Raw genomic sequence first — 27,181 nt, 5'->3', positions numbered from 1 at the left:
TATGTGATCCTAAAAGTGAAACACTGGTTTGAATCCTCAAACATTCATGGTTTGTAAATAACTGCATAGTTACTTGACACATAGAGTTTGTGCATTTTAGGGTTACCCTTTATTCATAAATATTTTCTATTCATGGTCTTTTAGAGGAATATAACACGTATCTTTCTAGGTATAGGCACCCCAGATTGCTTCAGGGCACATACATCCAGAACACTTGATCTTAATTTTCAGAACACTCTGTTCTTTATAGGATATTAAAATTATAAATAAATGTATTTATATTTCACTTATATACTATTTTTAATTTTTACTACCAAAAATCTACCTATATTATTTGTATACATTTGTATATATTAGTTGTACTCATAACTGCTAGCCTGTGCATCTTTTAAAGAAATTAAACACCCAACAAACTGTTGAACCAAGACCAAATGGTTGGTTTTGAGTTTTTCCATTGATAGAAACTTGCAATTTCATTTTCTGCTTCATGTGCAGGAGCAACCTCTAGCAGAAAAGTTAAGTCTGGAGCCAAAGTCTCCTAAGAAATTATTAGAGAACAATTTGAATGGAGAAAATCCTGGCTATTACCTGCCCCCCTTTCTCTTTCGGTCCTCCTCCTCCCCCACTCTTGCTCTCTCCCTCCTTCTGCAACAAAAGAAAGGCAATTCTGGCTCAACCTTCTGGCTGCTTGCTGACTCCATGGCTCATGGGTCATTAGCGCCCCATAGGACACTGGCTAAACATATAAAAATCGTAGCCTCTGTGACAAGAACTGGATTAAGAGAGTAAGAACAAGTCATTGGACACTCAAACATGAGTCTTCCTGATGGCTTTAGGCACAAATATTGCACTATATAGTTGAACCAAGCCCGGGGTGCAGCCAAGCAGGGAGGCCCTCAGCCTCGCCTCTCTCTCCAGAGACCACTCACATAACCAATCTGATCAGTGGTGGTTATTGTCAGCGTTACCCATTATTGATGATAGCAATCGCTGGCAAGGAGAGTTAGACTTCACCAAAGTGAATTAGGCATTCTTGAGAGACTCCATGAGACAGTCTACTAAATGAAACTGTTTCACTTGTTCTGGCAACTGGACGTATAAACAAATTTAAGTTGTTGAAGAGAAAGTTTTCCCTTCATGTACAAATAAGAGAATAGAAGAAATCGAGAAGGTCCTAAGGATACTAAGGATTCTTATCTTTTGCATGATACTGCTGACCTTCTCTAGGAGCAGACCAGAGACTACCAGATGGTTAATAGAGTGTCTGTCATCAGTATAGTGTCTGCTTTGCTTGGCAGAATACATATGTGTAAGACAGAGGTGAAAAACCAGACATCTGAGACAGAATGAGAAAATTCATGCAGTATTAGGAAACTCGACTCTTTAGAAGAGTTTTAGCCAGATACGGATTCATTTGTCAGACAATGACAAGATATATGTATATGTGTTTTATTTGTGAGATGGGTTCTTGTTATGTAGTTCAGGCTGGCTTTGAACTTTAGGCAATCCTCCTGCCTCAGGCTCCTGAGTGCTAGGATTACAGGTGGTGTGCACCACCATGCCTGGCTAGATTCTTTTTTTTTTTTTTTTTGCTTGGACTTTTCTTCAGCTGATCTGTTATTCGTTGTCATTTGTTGTGTTTCCTACTTGCGTTAAGCATGATATATAAATTATCTCATTGTATCCTCATAATGATGTATTATATTTTCTTGTGACAAATGAGGAAATTGTAGCAGTCAGGTCATTTCTCAGAGTCACATGGCCATGAAGTAGCAGAACCAGGATGGAATTCTGTTCTGTCTGACTTTGGAGGCTGCATCTCAAACATTACATTACTGCCATCCCCTGGAAAATATTAAACACCACACAAATGCAGGACAACTAGACAGATGCACTGTATAAGCTCTAAGACATGGTCCTTGCTGTTCTGGAGTTTATTGTTTAGTTAGGATATCAGTATCTGTGAATATGAAAAATAAATCTAATGCACAACAGAATGTGATAAGAATCAAAGAAACAGTTCTATTAAGCACTGGAATAACTCAGGAGAGTAATTAATTACTTTTGCTGGTAGGGTGAGGGAAGACTTCACAGAGGAGGTGAAATATGGGTGGACCTCAAAGAGCAGACAGAATTCCCAAGGCAGAGAATGGGAAGGGAAGTATTAACTTATTCCTTCATGCAGGCATCCACTCAGCAAACACTAAATGTCCACGGTGGCCAGGAATACTTATACGTACTTTTCAGGAGGGCAGCAAGATGCAGGCATAGAAGACACAAGTGGACACGGCAAAGGGTACTAACTGACGAGGCTGAGAGGGGTGTGGGCGGTGAGTCAAAGTGGAGGCAGAGAGACAGGTGAGGCAAGACTCCTGAATCCAGGCAAGGAGTTGGCTGCATTCCCAGTATGCACTATACAGCTATTATTTGGTTTTGGAAGGTTAGTAATTAGGTGAATTATAGGATACTAAAAGAAACTTTCATTAACATAGTATATTCTTTCTTGGTGGCTGTCAAAGTACTGTATTCTCTTTAAAAGTTGCACTAGTATCATAAGTAACAGTGCACTCATTATGAGGAAAGCTTCTTTATTCAGTTGGTGTAAAATTCATTCTGCTATGGTTGCTAGGTATAGATAGAATTAAGTGTTTAGCAAAATTAACAGATGTTTCAACAGCATGTCCAGGGGCAACCATATGGGCATGTGATCTGTACAGCCTAATGCTTGTTTTAATAATCTGCTTTCCTCAGCCTGTGCCACATTATGGGGTGCCTTTTAAGCCCCATATCCCAGAGGCAAGAACTGTAGAAATATGCCCTTTCTCCTTTGATTCTCGGACAAAGAACGCCAGTTACAGAAGGAGAAGAAAATAAAAGAATTGCAGAAAGGAGAGGTACCCAAGTTTAAGGCACTTCCCTTGCCTCATTTTGATAGCATTAATCTGCCAGAGAAGAAGGTCAAGAATGTGACCCAGACTGAGCCATTTGCATTGGAGACTGACAAAAGAGGTGCTAGGAAGCCTGAGACATGGAAGCACCAGCTGGAGGAAGAACTGAAACAGCAGAAAGAAGCAACTTGTTTCAAGGCTTGTCCAAGCACTGTCATCTTCCAGGAGCCCTTTGTTCCCAAGAAAGAGAAAAAATCAGTTGCTGAGGACCTTTCTGGTTCTCTAGTTCAGGAACCTTTTCAGTTGGCCACTGAGAAGAGAGCCAAGGAGCGACAGGAGCTGGAAAGGAGAATAGCTGAGGCGGAAGCCCAGAAAGCCCAGCAGCTGGAGGAGGCCAGAGAGCAGGAGGAGGAACAGAAGAAGGAGGAGCTGGCCAGGCTACGGAAAGAACTGGTGCACAAGGCAAATCCGATATGCAAGTACCAGGCTGTAGAGATAAAGTCAAGTGACCAGACTCTGACTGTGCCTGTCTCTCCTAAGTTCTCCACTCAGTTCCACTGCTGAACTAAGCCGTGAGCTCCAGATACTGCCTGGCAGCAGGAAGTGCTCATTACATCACACCAGGCATGGATAGAACTCATTTCTCCAGACTCACCAACCCATGCCTATCAGCATACCTACAACTGTGGGGCCAGTTCTGTGGAGAAGTGTTTTCATACATTTTAAGGCTAAAATGAGACTCAACTAACTTATGTATTCCTTGATGAGACTTCTAGTGGTTTCCTTTAGATATCAGTTGACCCTTAATTAGAATTTCAAGTCTCTGTGTCAGCACAGTGCAATTTCTTTTTTCCTTTATCCCTTCCATATATATATATATATATATATATATATATATATATATGTATTTTTTTTAATCAGAAAATAAAGATAGTTAAATCTTGAGGTAGGATGTAAGTCATGGTTTCACTGAGGAACAGTCAGTATATCAGATTCTTTCCTCTTCTCTGTACAAAATGTGTTTATAATTAAGAGCCTTATGCCATGAGGGTGGAGAACCTCAATCACTGTGCCAGTGAAGAAGACCACATGGCCTCCTGCAGACACACAGCAGGCACTTGGCAAGCTTCTAGCAGAGCTGCTGTGAAGGCCCATTCCCGCCTCGGTGCTGAGTACATTTTAGGACTGGGCCAGGAATAAATATATTTTGTCTTTCTCCTCCCTGGTTTTGTTACTTGGTGTTTTAAAATTTAAGCTCCTTTTGAGGTCACATCATATTGGGGAAGTGAGTGATTTGAAATGTGGCTCCAGGATCTTTCCAAAACTCAGGCTCTGTCCTTAAAGGAAAGTGCTTTGTAACTTTTTTCTATCCATGGCAGAATACTACTCCATATTTTGTTAACTCGCTTCCAGTAACCACCTAATCATGTGTGTTATACCTTCACATAGATTGTGCCTTCTTCCCTAGATGAGTTTTTTTCTCATCCTTATAAGATTCAGCTCAAGTAAAATATATTTTAGAATTCTTTCCTTAACCATCTGACCTAAGATAAGGATGGTCACTTCCTTTGTGCCTTCCAAGTGTTTCTTGTATGAAATATCTCTAGAGCAATTGTCTCCTATCTGAGTTGCTTGTAGTTCTTCACAAAATAATAGAGATATGTCTGTTCCTTGAAGACAAAAATTATTGTAGTCTTCTGTGTTTCTTGTGATTGGCACATAATTGGTTTAGGTCTATGCTAAGTAATACATTTTCTTTTGACTTTCCATTATTTTTGAATATCTACTCTGTCATTCATCTACTTCTGTGCCAAGAGATACAAAAGCAGCCGTGTTCTGTACAGACTGGTCCTAAGCACCATATATGACATCAGACCTAATGCTTTATCCATGCACTGAGCATTTATGGATTTTCTGTTATATACAACCCACTGTAGATCCAGCAACAGGTGACAGCAAGGTAGTGCTTCTCACAGTATGACTTGTAGTTCGCTCCCTCCTAGAGGCCATGGATCACCACAAAATGATGTTCTTTATTTCCCAGAGATAGGTAGCATATGGTTTTATAATCATTTATTTAGTTCATTTAACAAACATTTATGGTGCTAAATATAAACATACACATACACCCCCCTTTGGGTACTGTTCCGGTCTCTGGGTATACAGCACTAAGGAAAAAGGACTGTGACTTTGGTGGAGCTTATTATGTTTTAATGGGAGAGACAGACAGTAACATGGAAGTATTACATCTGATGAGAGATCTTGCCATACCTGCTGTGCAGATAGACTAGGGTGGAAGAGGAGCATGTGAGATTGGGAAGGCAGTGCTGCCAGTAGGTTGGTAGGGTGGTTGCAGTGGAGGTGGTAAGAGATGGTTGGCTTCTGAATGAATTTGACGTTGTAATTGATAAGACTTGCTAAGGGATTGGACCTGGAGAGAAAGAGGGGAGTTACGAAGGGCGTACAGCTATTAGCCTCAGACAGACATAGTCCTCCATTGCTTGTACAAAGATGAACCCAGTTCTTGGATTCTTGGTTTTATTTTTCTGGACATGTATTGCTTTGATTTTTCCACCCCTACTAATCTCTTGGTTTCTTCTCTGAATCTGTCCTGTGTAGCTTTTCTCTCTACTTGCGTCACAATTCTCCTCTACCAGTTCCCTAATTCATGTGTTTCCATCTGACATCATTTTTTCATGTATCTTGTATGTTTTTGTTTTTGATTGTTGGGACAATAAATCTAGCCCTCTGAGTAAAAAAAAAAAAAGTCTGCTTTCGTGACCTTAAATTGTTTAATAACTTTTCCCCTCATTTTGTGAGAGAGGGTCTTGCATTGACATGACCGACCACACTTGTTTGCACCATTTTCCCCTCTGATTCTGTATGATTCCACTCTCTCTTGCACTTCTTTTCCCTACTTTCACTAACTCCCTTTCCTCCTCTTCTTCTTCAAGTTCAGAGGCATCCCTTGTGTCAGTCCTTGCCCATCTTTCTTTGTTTTCCTCAGTAGCTACTCCTTTGTGTATCTTCAACTGTCACACCTTTATGACTCTAAAACCTCCTCAGTGATGGCAAAGCTTTTAGAGACCGAGAGCCCAAACTGCAACCCCAAACCACTTATTTATTGCAAAGTGACAACAATGCAATTAAACCTATCTGATGATTAGGTGCTGGGGTGACTTGGTTCATATTTGGGCTCTGGGTGTCCCCTCTGGCATGCATGCCATAGGTTTACCACCACTCCTCTTGCTTATGCTGCTTTTCTCCTGACCTCTAGTCCAGCAATTCTAATTGCATACTGTTAGACCCAGATTTTTTCAACCCTGCTGTCTCTAATGATTAGGAACTTCCTTAAAGGAAAAAGAGCCCAGCCCAGTGCTAGGGTAAGTGAGCATTTAGGTTGGATGAGGTATCGGCTATCTTTCCTGTGAACAAAGAGAAAGAGAGTCTAGAAACAATACTGTAATCTTTTGACTTCCTTCTGCATGCTTGAGGTCTCAGTGCTTTGAAATGAACCAAGCCCTAAGTTGGCTGATAGCATAGCATTTCACTGAAAAACTGAAAATATCAGAGAGCCCTAACTGGAAGGCTGTTTAAACTAATCTCTCTGCCTAAGACTGTGATGCCCAATTTTTCTCTTGGTTCACTGAAAGTAGATGGGCAGTATGTTATTTATTTATTTATTTATTTATTTATTTCCAGTACTGGGGATTGAACTCAGGACTTTGCACTTATGAAGCAGGCACGGGACCACTGAGCTACATCCCTGGCCTGGGGAGTATGTTTTTAAAGGTCAACTTTGTTCCCTAGGAAAGTGACAACAACTATCAAAGGGGCAGAATTTGTTTCTTAGCCTAAATCAGTCCTTTTCCTCATGGCTCAGTTTTGTTTTCAACATCTCTAATTGGGCCCTTGAAAGGCCTAGCTTGATGGCAGTCTTTACCCAGCACATGAGTTGCCATGGTCCGTGTTGCAAGGATCATCTTTGGTACATCATACTACAAGCCTCAGCTGGGCTTGAGCCTCAACTCTCCCACCATGGTCTAGTCAAGGTCTAAGAATCTCTTCCCAGGGAGACTCTATCCTTGTTGTTCAGAACTTTTATAAAACTTACTATCCTTGGATACAGCTCAAATCCTGCTTCACGTCTCCCCCACAAACCCTTCCTCAACTAGCATAGCCAGTGTTGGGGCATTTATAATGGAGATCCTTAGGATAACATAATGTACCATATCCTTTTGTAAACACCATTTTTTCTCCTAGTATCATTTTCTCCCAAACATCCAGTCCCTTCCAGCCAGTCACTTCTTCAACTTTGAAAAAAATTTCTCCTTTGAGATATAAAAATTCTAAACACCCCAATTACAATCAGTGAAATTGAAAACATAATTAAAAATTTACCAACAAAGAAAAGCCCAGGGCCTGATGGCTTCACTGCTGAATTCTACAAGACATTGAGGGAACAACTATTGCCAATACTCTTTAAACTTTTCAATGAAATTGAAAGGGAAGCAATACTTTCAAATTCATTCCTGGAAGCAAGTGTTACTTTGATTCCAAAATCAGGGAAAGACCCAACAAAAAAACAGAACTACAGGCCAATCTCACGAATGAACATAGATGCAAAAATCCTCAATAAGATACTGGCAAACAGAATACAGAGGGTCATCAAGAAGATCATACACCCTGACCAAGTCAGATTTATCCCAGGGATTCAAGGATGGTTCAATATATGTAAATCAATAAATGTAATACACTGTATTAACAGAGTCAAGGACAAAAACCATACGATCATCTCAATAGATGCAGAAAAAGCATTCAACAAAATTCAACACCCATTCATGATAAAAAAAAACCCTGCAGAAAATTAGAATAGATGGTCTTTATCTCAACTTGATAAAGGCTATCTATGAAAAGCCAACAGCCAACATCATACTAAATGGTCAAAAACCGAAAACCTTCACGCTAAAATCAGGAACAAGACAAGGATATCCACTATCACCACTCCTGTTCAATAAGTCTTGGAAACATTAGCCACAGCAATTAGACAAGAGAAAGAAAGAAAAGGAATAAAGATAGGAAAGGAAGAAGTTAAACTGTCATTATTTGCTGATGATATGATACTCTACATGGAAAACCGTAAAAACTCTGCCAAAAGACTTCTAGACTTAATTGACAGATTCAGTAGAGAAGCTGGATACAAGGTCAAAACTCAAAAATCAATAGCCTTCTTGTACACAAATAACAGACTCACTGCAAGAGAAATTAAGGAAACAATCCCTTTCACAATAGCACCCAAAAAATGAAATATCTAGGAATCAATTTAATGAAGGAAGCAAAAGACCTCTACATTGAGAACTACAGCACCCTGAAAAAAGATATCAAAGAGGATATAAGAAAATGGAGAGACATCCCCTGTTCCTGGGTAGAAAGAACTACCATAGTGAAAATGGCCATACTTCCAAAATTGCTATGCAGATTCAAAGCAATTCCAATTGAAATCCCAACAACATATTTCACAGAATTAGAGAAAACAATCCAAATGTTCATCTGAAACCAGAAGTGACTTAGAATAGCAAAAGCAATTCTAGGCAACAGGGTCATGGCAGGGGGTATCACAATTCCCAATGTGAAACTGTACTACAAAGCCACTGTGATAAAAACAGCATGAAATAGAACTGAAGATCAGTGGAATACATTAGAAGAATAGATTAGAAGAAGAATAGATTAGAATAGATTAGAAGATGCAGAAACAACTCCAGACATACTCAGCTACCTCATCTTTGACAAAGGAGCCAAACACCCTCATTGGAGGAAAGATAGCCTATTTAATAAATGGTGTTGGAAAAACTGGATTTCAACTTGCCAAAGATTAAAACTAGACCCCTATCTTTCACCATGCACTAAACTAAAATCGAAGTAGATTAAAGATCTAAATATTAAAACAGAAACACTAAACTTGCTGGAAGATAAGTTAGGGAGAACTCTCGAAGACAGTGGCATAGGAAAAGACTTTATGAACAAATCCTCAATAGCACGAGAACTAGCACAAAGAATCAACAACTGGGATCTCATCTTATTAAAAAGCTTCTGCAAGGGCCAGGGATTTAGTTTGGTGGTTCCGGCGCCTGCCTTGCAAGCGCAAGTTCAATCCCTGGTACCAAAAAAAAAGAAAAAAAAGCTTCTGCACTGAAAGAGAAACCACCAACTGAGCTAAGGGAGAACATACAATGTGGGTAAAAATTTTTACCAGCTTTTTCTCAGACAAAGGTCTACTATCTAGAATATATAAAGAACTCAAAAAAATCAGATCCCCCAAATATAAAGACCCAATTCAAAAATGGACATCTGAAATGAGCAGACATTTCTCATACAAAGAAGTAAAAGCAGCAAATAAACATATGAAAAAATGTTCAACAACACTGGTCATTCAAGAGATGCTGATGAAAACAACACTGAGATTCCACCTCACACCAGAAAGAATGGCTGCTATCAAGAAATCAACCAATAACAAATGCTGGTGGGGGTGTGGGGATAAAGGAACCCTTCTCCATTGTTGGTGGGAATGTAGACTGGTGCAACCACTGTGGAAGTCAATATGGAGATACCTCAAACGACTAGGATTGGAAGTCCCATTTGACCCAGCTATTCCTCTACTGGGTATCTTCCCAAAAGAATTAAAAGAATCATACCACAACAATATATGTGCACCCATGTTTATAGCGGCACAGTTTGTAATAGCTAAACCTTGGAAATAGCCCAGGTGCCCATCAACTGGAAACTGGATAAAGAAGATGTGGGGTTTTTTTAATTAAATGGAGTACTACTCAGCCATAAAGAAAGAGAAACTAGAGACATTTATAGCTAAATGGATACATATTGAGGCCATACTCTTAAGTGAAATAAATAGGACACATGTGTAAATACCAAATAGTTTCTCTAGTGTGAGAAACTGAAAGTGTAAATAAGGGTTAAAATGATTAAAACAAATAATTGATAATTTGAAATAGGAAAAGGTCCAAAAGTGTAGGGGTGGTGGGAGGGGAAGGGGAAAGGAAAAATTATGAGAAAAGAAAAATAAATGGAAATGAAATCTATGTAAGTAGGGCAGGGTGGAGGGGGTGAAGGACGCACAGGTAATGGAGGAAAAAATAAGAACCAAGATACATCATGTACAGGTACAAGCACCCAATGATAAATGTAAACATATTGTATACCTAAAATGTACCAATAAAAGAATAAATAAAATAAAATAAGAATTTTCCTCCTTTAAGTTGTGCATGTTAGACATTTTTTTCCAACAATAGGAATGCTGACCAATACACCATCTCAGAGTACAATAGGAAGTAACTTAGTCATGGAGGCAGACATTCAACATTACAGGGCACATGTGTGTACTTATGTACTCATGCACACAATCACAGCTTGGGAAGACTGGCCAGATATTTCAAATCCCTGTGAGGAAACTTAAATTTGGAATTGTCCTCAGTGAGAGAGTAAAGGACCCTAGACAGGAGGAGGAGGAAGGGTGATCTGGTACATGTACGGGGCAAATTTCAGTGAAATACTACAGTGACGATTTCATGGAAGTAGAGATGTTCCGAGAGCTTTAGTTTCCAGAAGGACGGGAAGATAGATAGTGGCAAGAGGTGAGAATGTACCAAAAGTAAATTGATTGTCTTTGTAGGTCTTTTTTCCCTGGGGATCATTATAGGAGCAGGGAACCAAATAAAAATAGAATATGTTTTCAGTATGACTTGAGACACTGGTCACACTGATTACATGTGTATTTGTATCAGTTTAATATAAAACCAGACAGCAAATGCGAGGACTGTTTAATATAGTACTTCTCAGTGATTTAACGATTCACCACTACAGGTGTAGACTAGTACAGCTTCAGACTATGAACCAACATTTGCCAAATAAGCACCAGAGTTTTATGTGCAGTCTATTACTATATAACAGATTGCTGTCTTGGAACTAACTACAACAAAATAATGAAAACACTCTTCAAAGACCTGTCTCAGGGGTATTTGTTAATTAGACACCTATAAAGTAATCAAGATCTAACTTTAATCTTATTAGCACAGTGAAATCCAAGCAAGATACTGTAATTTCAGATTTTGAATAATTTTGTTGCTTATAAAATATGATACAGGACCTACAAATTGACTCAGATCATAAAAATTAATCAAACTGATATAATTTATGAAGATCTGTTTGGCAGCCCCATTCTGTTCTTCGGACAAATGAAAACATGATGAGAAATGATAGCATCATGCTCAGACAAAGCACTAACCTAATAAATGTTATTATCAACCTAACTTCTCCCAAGGGAGGAGTAATTACAAGCTTTAACTCCAGAGTGTTTCTTCCTTAGGCCTTGCATTGTCTGTCAAGTAAGTGAGTGTATGTATACATATAAGGCAACAAATGATTCAATGAAACAGAGTAGGTACTGTCAATCATCCTATAATTTTTCCAATTGTCTATTTGACTTCTCCACTTGGGTGTTCTCCATGACACACTAGGCCCAAAACTGAGCTCATTATCTTGCTTACATCCCAAATATACTGAAGATATTATCTCCATCTGCTTGTACTCTTAGTAAAAACCAACCAAGTTGCTCAGACCAAGAGCTTCGGACTCATTCTTGATTCTTCCTTCTTCCTCTCAATGTATTCAGCCAGCCATTAAGTACAGTCAAAATGTCTGCATTGAAACAAAACTTAGAGCATTCTCTTAAAATCATGTAAAATTTTATTAGTGCAGATTAGTTATGCAAAAAATGAGTTTGGTTTTGTTATATCCACACATGCATATGACATACTTTGATTATTTTCACACCCCTATTACCCCCTTTCTTCTTTGCACTAATATCCATAAAGCTCTCATCAGGTCCCTCCTGAACTATCAAAAGAGCCTCTAAAAACTCCTACCTTTCCAGTGGATTTTCTAGAGTACGTTACCACTAAAATTAACTCAAACATAGATATATTTGTATGGGTTCTCTGATGGCCAGAAAAGAAAGGAAAATCTCTTTAGCTTGGCTGTGGTCCTTCACAATATGGCCACCAGTGAGTTTCATCATCATTCTGAGCCATACTCTTAATGGGATTCATAATCAAACCACAGAAGACTACTAGAAATTTCCCAATGCCACTCAGCCTATGATTAGCTTAGTTGTCTGGCTGCCTAAAATGCCATGTCCTCTTTTGTACAGTGAAAAATTCTCTCATATTCTTCAGTACTTAGATTATAAATCATCTTTATTTTATAGTTTTTCATGGTCACTTCCCTTCTTTCTCCCTCCTTCCCATCTATGTTTTACATTTCTATTTCAGTATTAATTATATCACGAAAGGCCAAACTGATGTACAGTTAGCTTGGATTTTATCCATACTGGCTATATTTAGCCAGTGTCTGCTTTGATTGATTGGCACTTGTTCAATACAGTTATTAAACACTCCGAAAAGCATTTTTGACTATGGGTATTATTTCAGATCTATCTTTGTCACTATGCTATGAAATCTAGGGCAAGGGTTTTGTGTCTTATTTATCTTCCTGTATCTAGGAATCAGCATATAGGTTTGTTCTTTATATGTTTGCTGAAATGAACAAAATATGAAGTCTTCAAAGTAATTTTTTCAAAAATAGCATTACTTTTATTTACATATTTATTTGCCGTATGATGTTGGTCTGCTCCATCCTAAAATTATCATCAACCTATTTGAGGACCAAAGGTACACAATGGATTTGATAAATTCAGGGTCCAACTATATCAGGTGGTTTGGGTAATCTCATAACTTTTATTTCTTTGGGACTGGGTGGAAAAATTCTGGACTTGGGGATCAGACAAACCTAAAATTAAATTTATAAGGCTTTCTTAAAGCCCTATGATTTTATCAGTGCATCTTAGTTATACAAAAGTGAGTTTTGTTTTGCTATATCCATAAATGCATATAAAATTCCCTTATTGCACTTTCCTCCCCTTTCCCCTCATTCCTTTCCTCTTTTCTAGTAGTCTCCCTTCTATTTTACTGTCATGTTGATAAGTTACTTAACCTCGCTAAGATGCTTCCTTTTTCTCAAAAAGGAGAGACGGATATCTTTACAGAGTTGATATGCTAACTAAGTGAGATCATGTATTTAAGGACGTGGCACATAATCCTCCATGAACAGTAACCTCTCCATTCAGAGAGTAGGGGAAGGCAGGTATTCCTTGGCAGTATCCTGTGAAGCTGTTCGTGAGCCACTACAAAAGACTACATGCCTGTTATTGTGATTGGATTTTGCATGTGTTGCTGAGAAATGATCATAGGGCCAGTGTTACACAGCAGGGATACATTGAAGGCCCCAGGCAGTACATTATTTGCCAAATGTTTTGTCTCTAAAGCAGCTGGTTTTAAAACATCTGGATCCATTTTCAGTTGAGGTGTTGGGTGATGAAGTCTGAAGAGCAAGTAGGTAATACAGTTCATAGGTTGCATTGCTTAGGGTTCTCTAGAGCACCAGAATCAATAGAATATATATATATAGTCTCAGAACATGAGAGATCAAGGTTGCAGTGCCAATCCTGGAAGCTCCTTAGAGAATCACTGGTGTGAGTGTACATTAAAAGGTTGAAGAAGCTGGAGTCTGATGTCCACAGGGAATGGTAGTAGCAGGCAAAAATGTACCTGTGAAGTAGAACTGAGTTTTTCAAGTGTAGGCCGACTTCCTCCTCCTTCCTTGGCTCATTCTGTCTGGACCTCAAGCCTATTAGGTGGTGCCACTCACAATAAGGGCAGGTCTTCCTCTTCAGTTTGCTGGCCTATATGCCAATCATGTCTGGAAGCACCCACACAGACATACCTAAAAGTGTGCCTTACTAATTTCTTAAGCATCTCTTAATGAAGTCAAGTTGACAAGATTAACTCTCACAAACATCAAATGTCATGATTGGTAATGTTAGCATAGTTATATTATTTCTCTGACTTTCTAAACCTGTTAGGACCAGGAAAGGTGATTCCTAGAAAAAAAAGAAGATAAGCACCTCTAAATCACAAAATTTAGTAATAAACCCAAGGGAAAAAACAAAATAGAAGTTACAAATACATCATTCTTTTAATTATATTCTATTATCTAGGCATCAAATTCTAATTTGAATTAATGCATAGAAATAAATGATTTTATAAAGTGTTATATCTAGGTTAGAAAATGAATTTATCCAGCCGCCTACCTTGCAAACGCAAAGTCCTGAGTTTGATCCCCAGTACCAAAAAAAAAAAGAAAAAGAAAATGAAAATGAATTTACTTTTATTTATACCCGATTTATTTTATTTCTCCATTTCTACCTCATCCTCATCTATAAAAGCAATAAAAGCCTGGCACTATGGGTCCTACAGCCAGCAAGTATGAAATAGTTCCTTAGTGAGGAACAGGAAGATTATATGTCAACTCCATATAGATTTTCAGGAACTAACTAGGGACCAAAGTGATCAAAAGGAGAATTCAAGGCAAATCTTGGTGTGGTTTCTTCTTTCACTTTCAGTCTGCTTCACAATTTTCTGCAGCCATGGTTAGTCCAATCTACACATTTATGATAGCGAGGATGTGCAAAGTTCACTTCCAGGATTATCACTCTATATAATGATATCAGCTGTTATTTGCATATCTATTCACCAGCAAATTTCATACAAAGATATTATTCAATTTAGACAGGTTTGTCTCCAAATGGTGATCTTGCTCAGAAGCCTACAAAGAAAGTATCAAGCAAAATACTTAGATTCTATAATTAAGAATAATTTTACTGCCAGCTTCAATAGGAAACATATATGAACCAGAGGAAAATCTTCACATTTCTAAAAAATTTCTTGGGGCCTTTGATCCTGCTACCTTCCCTAACTTACACAAATGGCCAATAAACAAACACGCAAAAGACTGACATTGTTCTAATGGTCTGGAAACTGCTCAACAACTTAAACAAAAAGTTACAATTTGACCCAGTAACTGCATATATAAACCCAAGAGAAATGAAAATCTGTCTACACAAATAGGTGTATACAAATACTTGCAATAGCATTATTCATGGCAGCCAAAAGATAGAAACAACTCAAATTTATCACCTAATGAACGGTTAAACAAAATGAAGTATGCTCATACAATGGAACATTATCAGCAACATAATAAAGTACTTCTGCTTAGGACAACATTGACAAGCTTTGAAAATAAGTGCTAAGTGAAAGATCCAGTCACGAAAGACCACATATCTGATTCAATTTGTAAGAAATGTCCAGATTAGGCAAATCTATAGAGAGAGGAACTAGATTAGAATTTTCCTTGGCTGTTGGTGCCTAGGGAGTGGTGTTGGCTGATGGGTATGGAGTTTCTTTTGAGAACAATGAAAATATTTTAAAATTACTTGTTGAAATGGTTGAACAATCTATGATAATGAGAAAAACATTCAATGGCACATTTTAAATATATGTTATATAATCTCTTAATTAGACACTATTAATAATATCATTATAATTATTTTTGATGCTATATTTCCAGTGCTCTTCATAGTGCCTGACATAAAACATGTGCCTTGTAAGGTAAGGTGAACATTTTCTATACATTAATTTAAATATGTAAGTAATGCTCATTAGGGTGTTCATTCATGCTCAGTGTGTAATATACTTTTGTTTTTGCAGTAATCCTCAAACTTTAAGATAAATAATCCCTCCCATGTTCATTGCAACATCATTTATAATTGCCAAGATATGGAATCCACCTAGATGTCCTTCATGGGTAAGTGGATGTGGGGTGCAGTCAGGAAGGCCATAGGAGTGGGGCCGTCTAAGCCCTTTGGAGCTCATCTCATGCCACTGTGTGCCCCAGATACCAGGCATCCTGACTTTTTGTCTTGCTTTGGTCCCATCCCTGTTTTCTATGTCCCCATCCTCCCTTTTGGAGTGGGAATGTTTATCCTGTGCCATTGTATATTAGAAGTATGTAACGTGTTTTTTAAATTTTTTTATTTTTACAAGGTCTCAGAGCTGAGAGTTTTCCTTGAGTTTCAGAAGAGACTTTGGACTTGAGCATTTGAGTAATGCTGGAACTGTCAAGACTTTTGTAAACTCTTTGAGAGGGACTGAATGCATTTTGTATTGTGAGATGGGCATAAGCCTTTGGGGAGTCAAGGGTGGAATGTTATGATTTGGATCTTAAATGTGCCCCCCAAAACTCATGTGTTCAAGGCTTGATTTTCAGTTAATAATGATACTGGAGGTGGTAGAAATTTAAGAGGTGGGGCCTAGTTGGAGGGAACAGGTCCTTGAAGTGTACCCTTGGGAGCTATATTTTGTTCCTAGCTTCCCCCACTCTCTGTCTCCACTTCCACACTGCTACGAGATGAGCAGCCTCCTCTACCATGTGCTCACACCATGACGTCCTGCCTCACTGCAGGTCAAAAAGCAATGGGGGACAGCTGACCATGGGCTGAAACCTCCATTCTGCTCTCCAATTCTGAGAGTTCAATGCTTTTAGATCTCACTTATAAGTGAGATTATACCGTATTTGTTGTTTTTATGTCTGATTTATTTTATTTAACATAATATCTTTCCACTTCACCCATATTGTCATAAATGACAGAATTTCTTTCTTTGTTAAGGCTACATATTATCACATTGTTCATATATCCCACATTTCCTTTATCTGCTGAGTTAGTCAGCTTTCTGTCACTGTGACAAAGTACCTAAGAAAGTCAACTTAAAGGAAGAAACATTTATTTTGTCTCATGGTTTCAGAGAGTTGGGGATGGAAGATGCTGGTTGGGGAGATGTTGGTCAAAGGACATAAAATTTAATTTAGGAGGAATCATTTCAAGAGATATGTTACATAATATGGTGACTCTAGTTAATAACAATGTATTCAATTTGAAAATTACTACAAAAGATTTTAAGTGTTCTCACCACAAAAAATAAGTATGTAAGGTAATGCGTATGTTAATTAGCCTAGTTGAGCCACAGTATGTTTCAAAACATCATGTACATGATAAATGTATACAATTTTGCCAATTAAAAGACTTAAAAATGTGTAAGTTAACACGATGAGCTTGTTAAAATGCAGATTCCTGAGCTCTGGCATTAGCGATCCATTTCAGAAAGATTGGGATGGGGCTCAAACGTCTGTATTTTTAAGACCTTTTCTTAAGCATGGTGCAAAGACTACTTTAAAAAGGTTGCAGCAGCATCTAAAAGCAGAAGCTATGTTCTCTGGAAAAGTTGTGGAGAAGTAGAACTACTCTTTTTCTTGGCATTGATCAGGGGGAGAGGTAGGGAGAATGCTTTTATACCTGATTTGTGTATAGTGAAATACACACTCCATATTTTTAAAAATCATCTCATTTTACACATATAAGAAATAATGAGTAAGCTGCCCCAAACTGATGGCCTATTTTTAATTTTTGGCTTGTGGTAGAATCAATGAATTCATTTTAAAAAGTCTATCAAGAGAAAGGGGAATGATCAGAACAAGGTCTCAATGTGCAGGAGAATCAAAACTTAACTGGCTCTTGATATATTTTTGCAATTAGTAAGAAACTTCTCACAAAACTACATATCTGAAAAAAAGTTTAAAAACACAGCAACCTAAAGTATGTATTTAAACAATTCTCAGTATCAATATTCTGTAAGTACGATTGTATGGGAAAGCATCTGTATTTGATTTACATAATTATTTTTACATTTCCCCTTAGTTATAGAATTTTAGAGTTAGAATCCAGTTTAAAATGTACACTGATGCTACTCCTGCGAAAAATTTATATTATATGATATATGTTCTTTAAATAACAGATATTTGGAATATCTTTAGTTAATAGGAGCATCAGTTTTATTTTCTCTGTTTTACCCTTGTTTTAATTTGTCACGGAGTCCTAGCCTATCTCATTATCTAACATGCTGTGGATTTTACCGTGTCTTTTTCATTCCCAGTGATTCCAGTCTAATATTTTGTCCTTATTAACTCATACCCAGGTAAACATATCAGCCTCTGCTGGCAGAAGGAACAAAGATCTAAGGCAGCAGCTAGTGAAGAGGCCAGAGAGGCTGGGGCAGAGGGAGGGTAGAGAGTGAGGTGATGGGAGATGAGTGAGAGCCAAGGAAGAGGCTGGGTTCTCAGGACCTTATCTGTCAACAACAGGAATCTGGCCTTTACTCCAAAAGCAAAAGAAAGTCTAAGGGTGGGGTGTTGGCCAAGGAGTGACTGGATAAGTTTTCTGTTTTAAGAGGACCAGTCTGGCTTCTCTAGTGCAAACAGCCTGAGAGGGAGAAAGAAGCAGAGATATTGGAGAGGAGGAAACTCTGCCCATCATCTAACGAAAGCTGTTGACATAATGCATTGTTTGCAAGGAAGTGATGAGAGGTGGTCAGACTCTGGACCCAGTCTAAAGGCAACACTGGCAGAATTTGCTGGTAGTTTAAAAGTGAACTGTGAGAAAAGAGGAGACAAGATGACTCCCGGGGTTTAGAATTGAGCGCCACTATATATATATATATATATAGAGAGAGAGAGAGAGAGAGAGAGAGAGAGACAGAGAGAGACAGAGAGACAGAGAGAGACAGAGAGAGAGACAGAGAGAGAGATATTTTATACAATATATGCATGATTTTTTTCTCCCTTAAAGTGCAATTAAAACAATTATAAATTAACTGTGAGAGAGGCTAATTGGTTTACCCAAGGTAAATTAGCTTGTTCTTGAGTATTACTCAAGGTCACAACTGAACCTATTCTCTTAGCAATGGCTATTGGTTTCTACACACGTCTCAAATTTTGGGTCAGCAAAAATCCTATCACAGATTTCACATACCATAGCTGAGGACATTGTGTAGACTTATGAAAGTATGCAGCATTTGGGTGTGGGCTGTAATTCTGAACTCCAGGTCCCGCATCCTGCAAACATGCCTGAATCTAATGCTCTGACAAAGAGTAAAGACATTTGCATTTTAATATCTTGTTTATCATCTGTAAAAAAATGATTAATTTAAAAATATAACTGACAGAGTTGATTATTTAGGGATTTGAGGGACATAAAACTGTGGCTTCAACGTTAACTCTATCATCATAGTCTTATTTGTATTTGTTTTCTTTTGGACATGTGGAAAATATATATTTTCATCATAGCCTGGGATCTGATGTTTATTCAGTAAGGAATATTTTTCTTTGGTCAAAAATGCAAGGTATGAGTTCTAAAATATTATATTAATATCAGATTTCTAAACTTTTTTCTATCAAAAGAAACACTCGTAAAAACCTTTCCAAGTAAAATGGATTATACCTGTTGAAAACATTACTGGTTCTCATTTAAATTGTTGATTTTCATAAAAGAAGCTGATCTTGAGGACAGCCGCCACTTGGCACAGACTACACTGGAGAAAAGAAGAGTGGGCTGAAAGAAGACTTGGGCCAAAACAAACACCTGAATCAACCAACTGTGTCCCCGAACTCTTTCATGTCTCTGTAACACATTCAGGGTTTCAGCTTTAAACATTCTTTCCCAAAAGGCTAATCCTCAGCAAACTCCCTGCCCTTCTAGAATTGTTGGCGTTTTATAAAACCTGGCAACCTTGTTGAGCCCTACTTGCTAAGACTTACAGAGTACTATGGACTTAGATTGTGAGCTTCAGCTGAATTTAGATATAAGGAATTATGATTGCAAAGTGTTCTTTCTGCCAAAAAGCACATGCTGCCACCAGTACTTTGTGATGAAACAGGTCATTTTAATCCTTTGTAGTCCATGAACAATGTGTGCTTGACCAACGAAAAGGGAAAATACTTCCTAACTCAAGGGAGATATTTTCAGCTAACACATGCAGGCTTGCATACATAATAAAAAAGTAATCCTTTTTCCCCCAAGTAAAACCTTTTAAAGTAATTTTAAAATGCAATTTGCAAAACCCACACTACTTTAATAAGGTACTTTGTAAATTTGCCCAAATTTAATACCAACAGATCACAGTGAACTTGGTTTCCAGAAGCCAAATGAAAAGAGATTAGAAGCAATTAGACAGGAAATTGTGTTTACTTGAACTTTAAGACGTTGCTTTTATTTTTTTTCTCCATTGGCAAGGTACGTCTGACTTAGGTGACAAAACATTATTCCCTTTGTGCTGTTGATTAGCACAGGCAATTGGTCTGATTAGTGAATCAAATAATTCTATAGTTGGGTGAGACCATAGGTATTAGCTCAGTTTTCTTATTTTACTGATGAAGAAACTAAGTACCAGTGGATGAACTCACTTGCCCTTGGTTATTTGTCCAGCTGGTAACAGTTAGGTTTGGAATTGAGTTTTCCTACCTCATAGCCTTAAATAGAAAACTCTATGTCATTTGCATATTAGTATCTTTTCTTCTGCTTATAAATATAATTTAAATATTTAGAGGATGCACTGGGAAAAGGCTAGTTTTAGAAGCAAGTAGACTTTTTAACAATAAATGTAGTATTTTGATTTTTTCTTTCCTCCTGTTTTATGATGGTAAAAATTTCCCATGATTACACTCCTATTTACTCAACTGCTCAAGCCCCAAACCAAAAGCCATCATGCCATCTACTAGCTCATCAGTTCCTAACCATTCTGCTTCCGAAGCAGCTCTCATCCACTCTGAACTGCTTTAAGGCAGTCTTTGTTATCTCTCACTGCAGTACTGCAGTCTTTTGTTGGCCATGTTTTATTCTCAGTGCAAAACTGCCCTTTGTTCTCCATATTCACATGTTGACCTCTCAGTTTACCTTGTAGCTGGGTCATCATGTGACTAAGTGCTGGCCAATGGTAGTAGGTAGAAGAGTCAGGTGGCAGTTCTGGGGGATGTTTATAGGACAGTTGATAAGCACACTTTACCCTCTTTTTCTCTCTCCTACTTAGCTTTGCTTCTTGGATCCATTGCCATCCTAGACATTAGAATGGGGCCGCACATTAAAGCAAGAATATAGGAAGAGGCTGAGTCTTTGACATCAGACTCTCTGATGGCATGATGAATGAGATCATGGACTGGCTTTTTAAAATTTTTACTTCAGTTTATTAGCAAATGTGTGTATTACATAATGTTTACATTCCTTGTGGGAAATTGGTACACATACATAACACATCTTAATTCCTTTTTTCATCCCCTTTCCCTTCCCTCTCTCTCTCCTCCACTCATCTCTTGATCCTCTTCCTTTTTTTGTACATGTTTGCAGTACATAATGTTTACATTCCTTGTGTGAAATCAGTCCATGTATATAACAGATCCAAATTCCTTCATCCCCTTTCCTTCCCTCCCCTTTGCTCCATCTCTTGATCCTCTTTCCCTTCGAAAACGATCTATCTCCTTACTTCCTATTACTTATCTTTTGTTTTGCTCTTTATTTATACTTTCAATTTCTCACATAGGAGGAAGCTGTGATATTTAAATCTGTGCCTGATTTATTTCACTTAATATTATGCTCTCAAACTGCATCTATTTTCCTATGAATGACTCAAGTTCATTTTTCTTTATGATGAAGTAGTAATCCATTGTGTATAAACACTGCACTTTCCTTATGCGTTCATCTGTTGATGGACATATGGGGCACTTCCAAGATTCAGCTATCGTGAATCGTGCTGCTATAAACATGGGCATGCATGTGTCACTGTGGTGTGATGTACTCAACTCTTTTGGGGTGATACCTAAGGGGAGAATAGCTGGGTCAAATGGAATTCCTAGTTTCAGTTTTATGGACTAACTTTTTAAAGCAGTGTCATTTAGGGTTATTGACAATCAAATTAATCTTAATACTTAATATAGAGCTAACAAACTAAATTCTGCAACATTTTGTTTTATTTCTGCAACCTGTTTCTGGTCATTGTATTAGTCAGCTTTCCATAGCTGGGAAAAGGAGGAAAGGTTTATTTTGGCTCACAGTTTCAGAAAAGTTAGTCCATGGGTGGCTGATTCCATTGCTGTGGTCCTGAGGAGAGGGGAACATCATGGCCAAAGGCATGATGGAGCAAAGCTGCTCAACACATGGCAGCCAGGAAGCACAGAACAGGGGAAGAACCAGAGAGGAAGGAAGATACGGTCCCCAAGGTGTGTCCCAGGACGTATACCTATTCTCTTCAAGTAAGCTCCACCTCTTAAATTCCTATTATCTCCCAATAATGCCATCAAGTTATCTGATAAATGATTAGTTAATCTACTGGTGAGATGAGAGCCCTCAGGATCCTATCACCATCCCAAAGCCTTGCATCTGAGCACCTGAGACTTTTAGGGGATATTTTCAACCTAAACCATAATGGTCATGTTCTTATGATTAAATGGCCTCTCATTCCTTATAGAATAAGGTTCAAAATCCTTGATAAATCATACAGCACCATGTATGCATTGTCAGACTTCCACTGTGTCCTCCTCTTTCTACATGTTTCCCTTGTATTTAGTGCTCCAGTAATGATGACGTATGTAGTTCACCAAAGTCAGGGTGGGCTTTCTCCCATCCTATTTCCCTTTGAAACTTTTATTAATCCTTTAAAAATCATTTTGGATGCCTCCTCCTGTGATATCTATCCTTAATCCCTTGAGTTCTAATAGAGTTACACTTATATGACTTTCATCCTCTTCTTTCTCTTATTACTGCCCTTAAACTCCATGTGAACAGTCTGTCTTCTTTCTTGGACTATATTAATTCATTATGAATAAGAAGAAATTATTTATTTTTTTCTTCCTTCCTTTTTATGGCTGGGAAGGAAATATTGCCTAGGATCTCAATAATTATTCAAGTGAGCTGTTGAACATTGAACTCAGAGGCTATTTTAGGAAGAAGGTGAGAGAAGAAGAAAACTAGCTGAAACAAGAAAGATTTTTAAAATTAGTTTATCTGTATATAGTTGGCAACAACATCCTTGGGTTCTAATTATGAGTGTTTACCAAGAATCATATTCTTGGGCAGAAGTCTGACTTTTTATAGTTAACTGGCTAGTCTATATTATATTTCTATGAACCTAGAATACCAAAAGTTCTTCTGAGGTACATATTTAGGATCCTGGGGTTGAGGAGAAATGAATATAAAATAACTGGCCATGACTTAGTGGTAGTAGATATGAACCGTGAGTGTATAAAAGTTAATTATGAGTATACCAAACATAAAATGTTCATGAATAAGTAGCAACAAAACAAAAATAAATCTGGTACCATAGCAACTAACTAGCAATTTAATCAAACCTCCTAACTCATCTGAAATTAACATAGAGAGATTTATAAACTGAGCAAAATGAGAGACATAGTGGACTTAGATGAATATTATTTTGTTTTAGGTTTATTTAAATTTTAACTTAAAGGATCCCATATAAATTTGGTTTATAGTCAAAGTTGCAGGACAAAAGTAATATAAATCTCAAGCTCTGGACTCTTCCAGGTAGTAAATCTCATGAATGTAATATTGATCAAAAAAAGCAAAATCCAAAAGAATGTTCACAATATAAAGTTCAAAAGAGACCCTACTAAACTATGTTGTTTAGAAATGTGTACATGGATGTTAAATCAAGGAATTGATTGTCAATTGTCAAGATAATTATTCTTTTGAGAGCAAAAGATGAAGTTGAATTAAAGTTGAATTAGAGATAGGGTGTCTTGGGTCCTGGAAATATTTACTTCTTGACTTAGGATGTACTTACATTGATATTTCCTTTAAATTATTTATTAAGTTGTGCATTGATGTTTTATATATTTTGTTTATTCAATATTATTTAGCAGTTAAAAAAGAAGAGCCTTTTAATAAAAGTCAAACATCCCAACATGAAAATGGACAAATAATCAGAAGTAAATGTTAATCAAATATTACAAATACACTCAAAATTATTAGTGACAAGGGAAATACAAGTTAAAACCATAATAAGATACTATTTAAAACTCACAACATTCACTTAAAAGGTATAATAATAATCATGATGAGGCTGCAGAGGAACAGAAACTCATACTTCTGGAGACCAAATAAAAAAATAACTAGGGATTATCCAGCATAGCTAAAGACATGTATACTCCACAATCAAGTAATTACTGTCCAAGCCACATCATCGTTATATACTCAAGTTCTAGAACAACTTAAATACTCCTGGAAGAAGAATACATTTGCATATGCAACAGTCAAAGACAAATTGACTACAGCCACACACATCTACATGAATAGATCTCATAAATGTGCAAGGGAAAACAAGTCATTGTGAAAAAAGTAAAATGTTTTTTTACATAAACTTAAAAGCACCACACACACATACAAGCACATTAGGGATGCATATGTAAGTGGTAATGTTACAAAGAAGAGCAAGGAACTGATGAATTCAGAAATCAGGATGGTGGCTGAGGTTACCAGTTGGGGTTGGGATCAGGCACTGATAACACAGGAGACTTCAACATTGTGAATGTTCTATTTGTTCTATTTATTAAGCTGGATGATAGGTATAAGTTTGCTCAGTTTACTTATTTTAAAATAACATATACTTTTAAAATATATATTTTATTATTTTGTTTTACTTAAAAGTAAAAAAGAATTGATTGTTTTGATACCCTCAGTTAACAGCTAAGTTTCCAGGAAGGGATTGTGATTTTAAAACTTTATGGTAGGAATATTCTACACAGAATTTTGAGAGATGCTTTCTGGTCTACAGATTAGGCTTAAGAATATGTAGATGGCATAGTCTCATCATTATGCAGATGACTCAGAACCTCTTACTCTGTGAGTCCCTCACTGGTTGGAAAGGGCCATACACCAAGGCTGAGTCTGAAGTAGCCACCACCTACCTTACCCACGTTACTGCAGTGAGTTCCTAAACCTGTGGGAATTACACAGAAAAGATTCAACTCCCCTGCTGTAAAACAAAACTGATGCCTTTCGAACACAAGATACAAGTTTAGTAGAAAAGAAAATCAATACATAATCATCAGTCTTCATGTTCCATTCTTGCTGAAAACCAAGTTAATTCTTTTCTAAATGGTCCATTAACATCCTAATGCTTATTTAATAATGCTAGAAAAGCATGTTTTAGGTAATAATGTTAGAAAACTTGATTATTTTTCCAGTGCTTCTTTTATACATATAAATTTACCTTTATTAATGATACCAGAAATGTAGTATGGTACCAGGAAATACTAAATTTAATATCTTCGAGTCTTCATAAACTTATCAGAAAAGTGTGAAGAGCATGACTCTGGTTGTAACTTGTTTCATCCTAAATTTTGCATGCATCCAACTAAAAGCCACAAAAATACCCTCAACTTTCCTGCTGATTATTTTCAGTCCACATCTGTTTTAATTACTTTCCTGTTGCTGAGACACAATACCTGATACCTGCAAATTAAAAGAGGAGAGGTTTATTTCGACTCACGGTTTGCAGAGGTTTCAGTCCATAGTCTGCTGGCACCAAGGCAGGGTGGCATAGGAGAGGGGCTGGCAGAAGAGAAGCTGCTCGCTTCAGGGTGGCTGGGAAGCAGAGAGTCAGGGAGCAGAAGGGAAAGGAGATAAATGCTTCCAGGTCCCACATTCAGTGACCCACATCTTCTGACCAGGCCCAACCCAGCAGGAAGTCAGCTATAGTGCCCCATAATCCAATCACCTTCCAAAAGAGCACGTGAGACTCTTGGAAGGCATCCAGATAGAAACCATAACAATACCATACTGGCTTTTTCTTGTTTTAAGAGAGAAGGGTAGGGGGGCAGAAAGCCTCAGGTGTTCTAGAGGAAAATCACAGATTTTTGTTAATTCCCAAGATGCTGACATGGTCAAGGAGGCACAGGACTTCTGCTTGGCAACTCTGCTTTGTCTCAGTCCTGATGAAGACCTTTCTTCTGCTCTTTTTCCTAAGTGATTTTTAATTGCCGAGGGCCAAAAAGATTTAGAAAATTATTTTCTATGAAGTAACATAAGTAAAAGACTCTCCTATTGGACCTGATCAAACTGCCTATGGATGCCTATATATTTGGACATTTCTTGAGGCTAAAATCATGTATTTCAATTTGCAATTTGGCTTTTGGTCCTTGCTAATTTCAGTCACTCAGAATTAAATGCAAATGAGAAGAGGAAAGAAAAAAAATCAGTTGAAAAAACAAAGAATTCAGGCTTGTTTTTTAAAATATAAGTTGCTCTTTTTTTTCTTTTTCTTGTTTACCTACCCTAATGAAGAGCCCTTCCTCTGAATTTTGCGCAAGTTTCTATACATTCACAATGAGAAACATCTGGATACTTGGCAGAAATTGCCAAAGAGAATCTGCACTGTTGGAAATGTTCTGTTATGACTAAGAAGAGCAGGAAGAAATGGGAGAGGTAAATAAGTGGTGAAAATTTTCTGGATCATAAGGATAAGATGTTCCCCTTCTTCCACCTTGCCAGAGTTCATTGTTTACTTTTTTGATGTTCTTAATTATTCAGCCTTTAATTTTGTGGAGCAATGAGTGTCACTTAATTTCATAAAAATATAACCAGATGTATAATTCTTCTAATGTTCAAAATTCCATCAAGCACATGTGTTGACTATCTTAATAGCAACATTGCAAAAGTGCATGAAAAATAAAGTTCTTGGGGCCGGGGATTTAGCTCAGTGGTTCAGCCGCCTGCCTTGTAAGCAGAAGGTCCCAAGTTCAATCCCTGGAGCCAAAAAAAAAAAAGTTCTCTAACTTTCAAAACCAAATTTTAAAAATTTTCTTACAAAATCAGTTTGACATTGGTATATCAGACTCTGTAATTCATAGTCAATATGGGGACAAAGAAGTCTTTTACACATTAATTATGAAATAGTAGAAACACATTGGTAATCTTTTTCAAGTAGGAAGCCATATGTGTTTGTGGTTATGTGTGAGTCAGAAAAGAGGGACAATTTCCTCAAAAAGTGACATATGATATGGTATTGAAAAGTGAACTAAAATTTTGGACAGGAGAAACTGCACATAAAGGAAATTATAGATCTAGGGAAGAGAAAGGACGTGAATAAAAATTGGTAGGGAAAGGCAAAAAAAGTTGGCCGGTTTTAAATGCCAAGAAAAAGTCAAATGTAAACACTGCATGAATGAAAATAATTCTATTTTTGAGTCAACTCTATAACTTTCCCACCAACCTACCCAATTTAAATAATCACCTTTGGTAACAAGGAATCTTGAGCCACTTGAAAGCACATGACCCAACTTTGTTCAGTTTTATTTTTTCTTGTATTTGCCAGAATTGTTTTTCTCATAGTTTCTGCTTATTTGTTCAAATTGTACCTCTTATGGCCATGTGGGAAAGAAGTCTTCTTCCAAAGGATGAGTTATTCAAATATTAAAGTCAGCTTTTT

General features: G+C 37.4%; 1 protein-coding gene and 1 pseudogene across 7 annotated transcripts in view; both read right to left on the bottom strand.

The window, feature by feature from the left end:
• The window catches only part of Lmntd1 (lamin tail domain containing 1), a 349,980-nt gene that overhangs the window by 243,203 nt on the left and 79,596 nt on the right, over positions 1 to 27,181 (bottom strand). For 5 of the 6 annotated variants that reach the window (XR_015452321.1, XR_015452320.1, XR_015452319.1 and 2 more), the window contains exon 2: positions 25,244 to 25,338. The exons of the other annotated variant lie outside the window; for it this stretch is intronic. Coding sequence is in view for 1 of the 5 variants with exons in the window: in XM_087213992.1 (XP_087070118.1) it covers positions 25,244 to 25,295 (52 nt within the window). In the remaining 4 variants the exon portion in view is untranslated. The remainder of the gene's footprint in view (positions 1 to 25,243; positions 25,339 to 27,181) is intronic. 6 annotated transcript variants of the gene reach the window in all.
• LOC106009451 (zinc finger protein 878 pseudogene) overlaps positions 25,243 to 27,181 on the bottom strand; it is a 252,194-nt pseudogene continuing 250,255 nt past the window's right edge. The window contains exon 4 of the transcript XR_015452325.1: positions 25,243 to 25,338. The product of XR_015452325.1 is annotated as a zinc finger protein 878 pseudogene (transcript). The remainder of the gene's footprint in view (positions 25,339 to 27,181) is intronic.

This window comes from Heterocephalus glaber, unplaced genomic scaffold (genome assembly GCF_053883595.1).
Source record: "Heterocephalus glaber isolate CG9 unplaced genomic scaffold, H.glaber_assembly_v1.0 deba00001444, whole genome shotgun sequence".
Lineage (NCBI taxonomy): Eukaryota > Metazoa > Chordata > Mammalia > Rodentia > Bathyergidae > Heterocephalus > Heterocephalus glaber.
The sequence above is the reverse complement of the archived record's forward strand: the minus strand, read 5'-3'. Positions and strand labels throughout refer to the sequence as shown.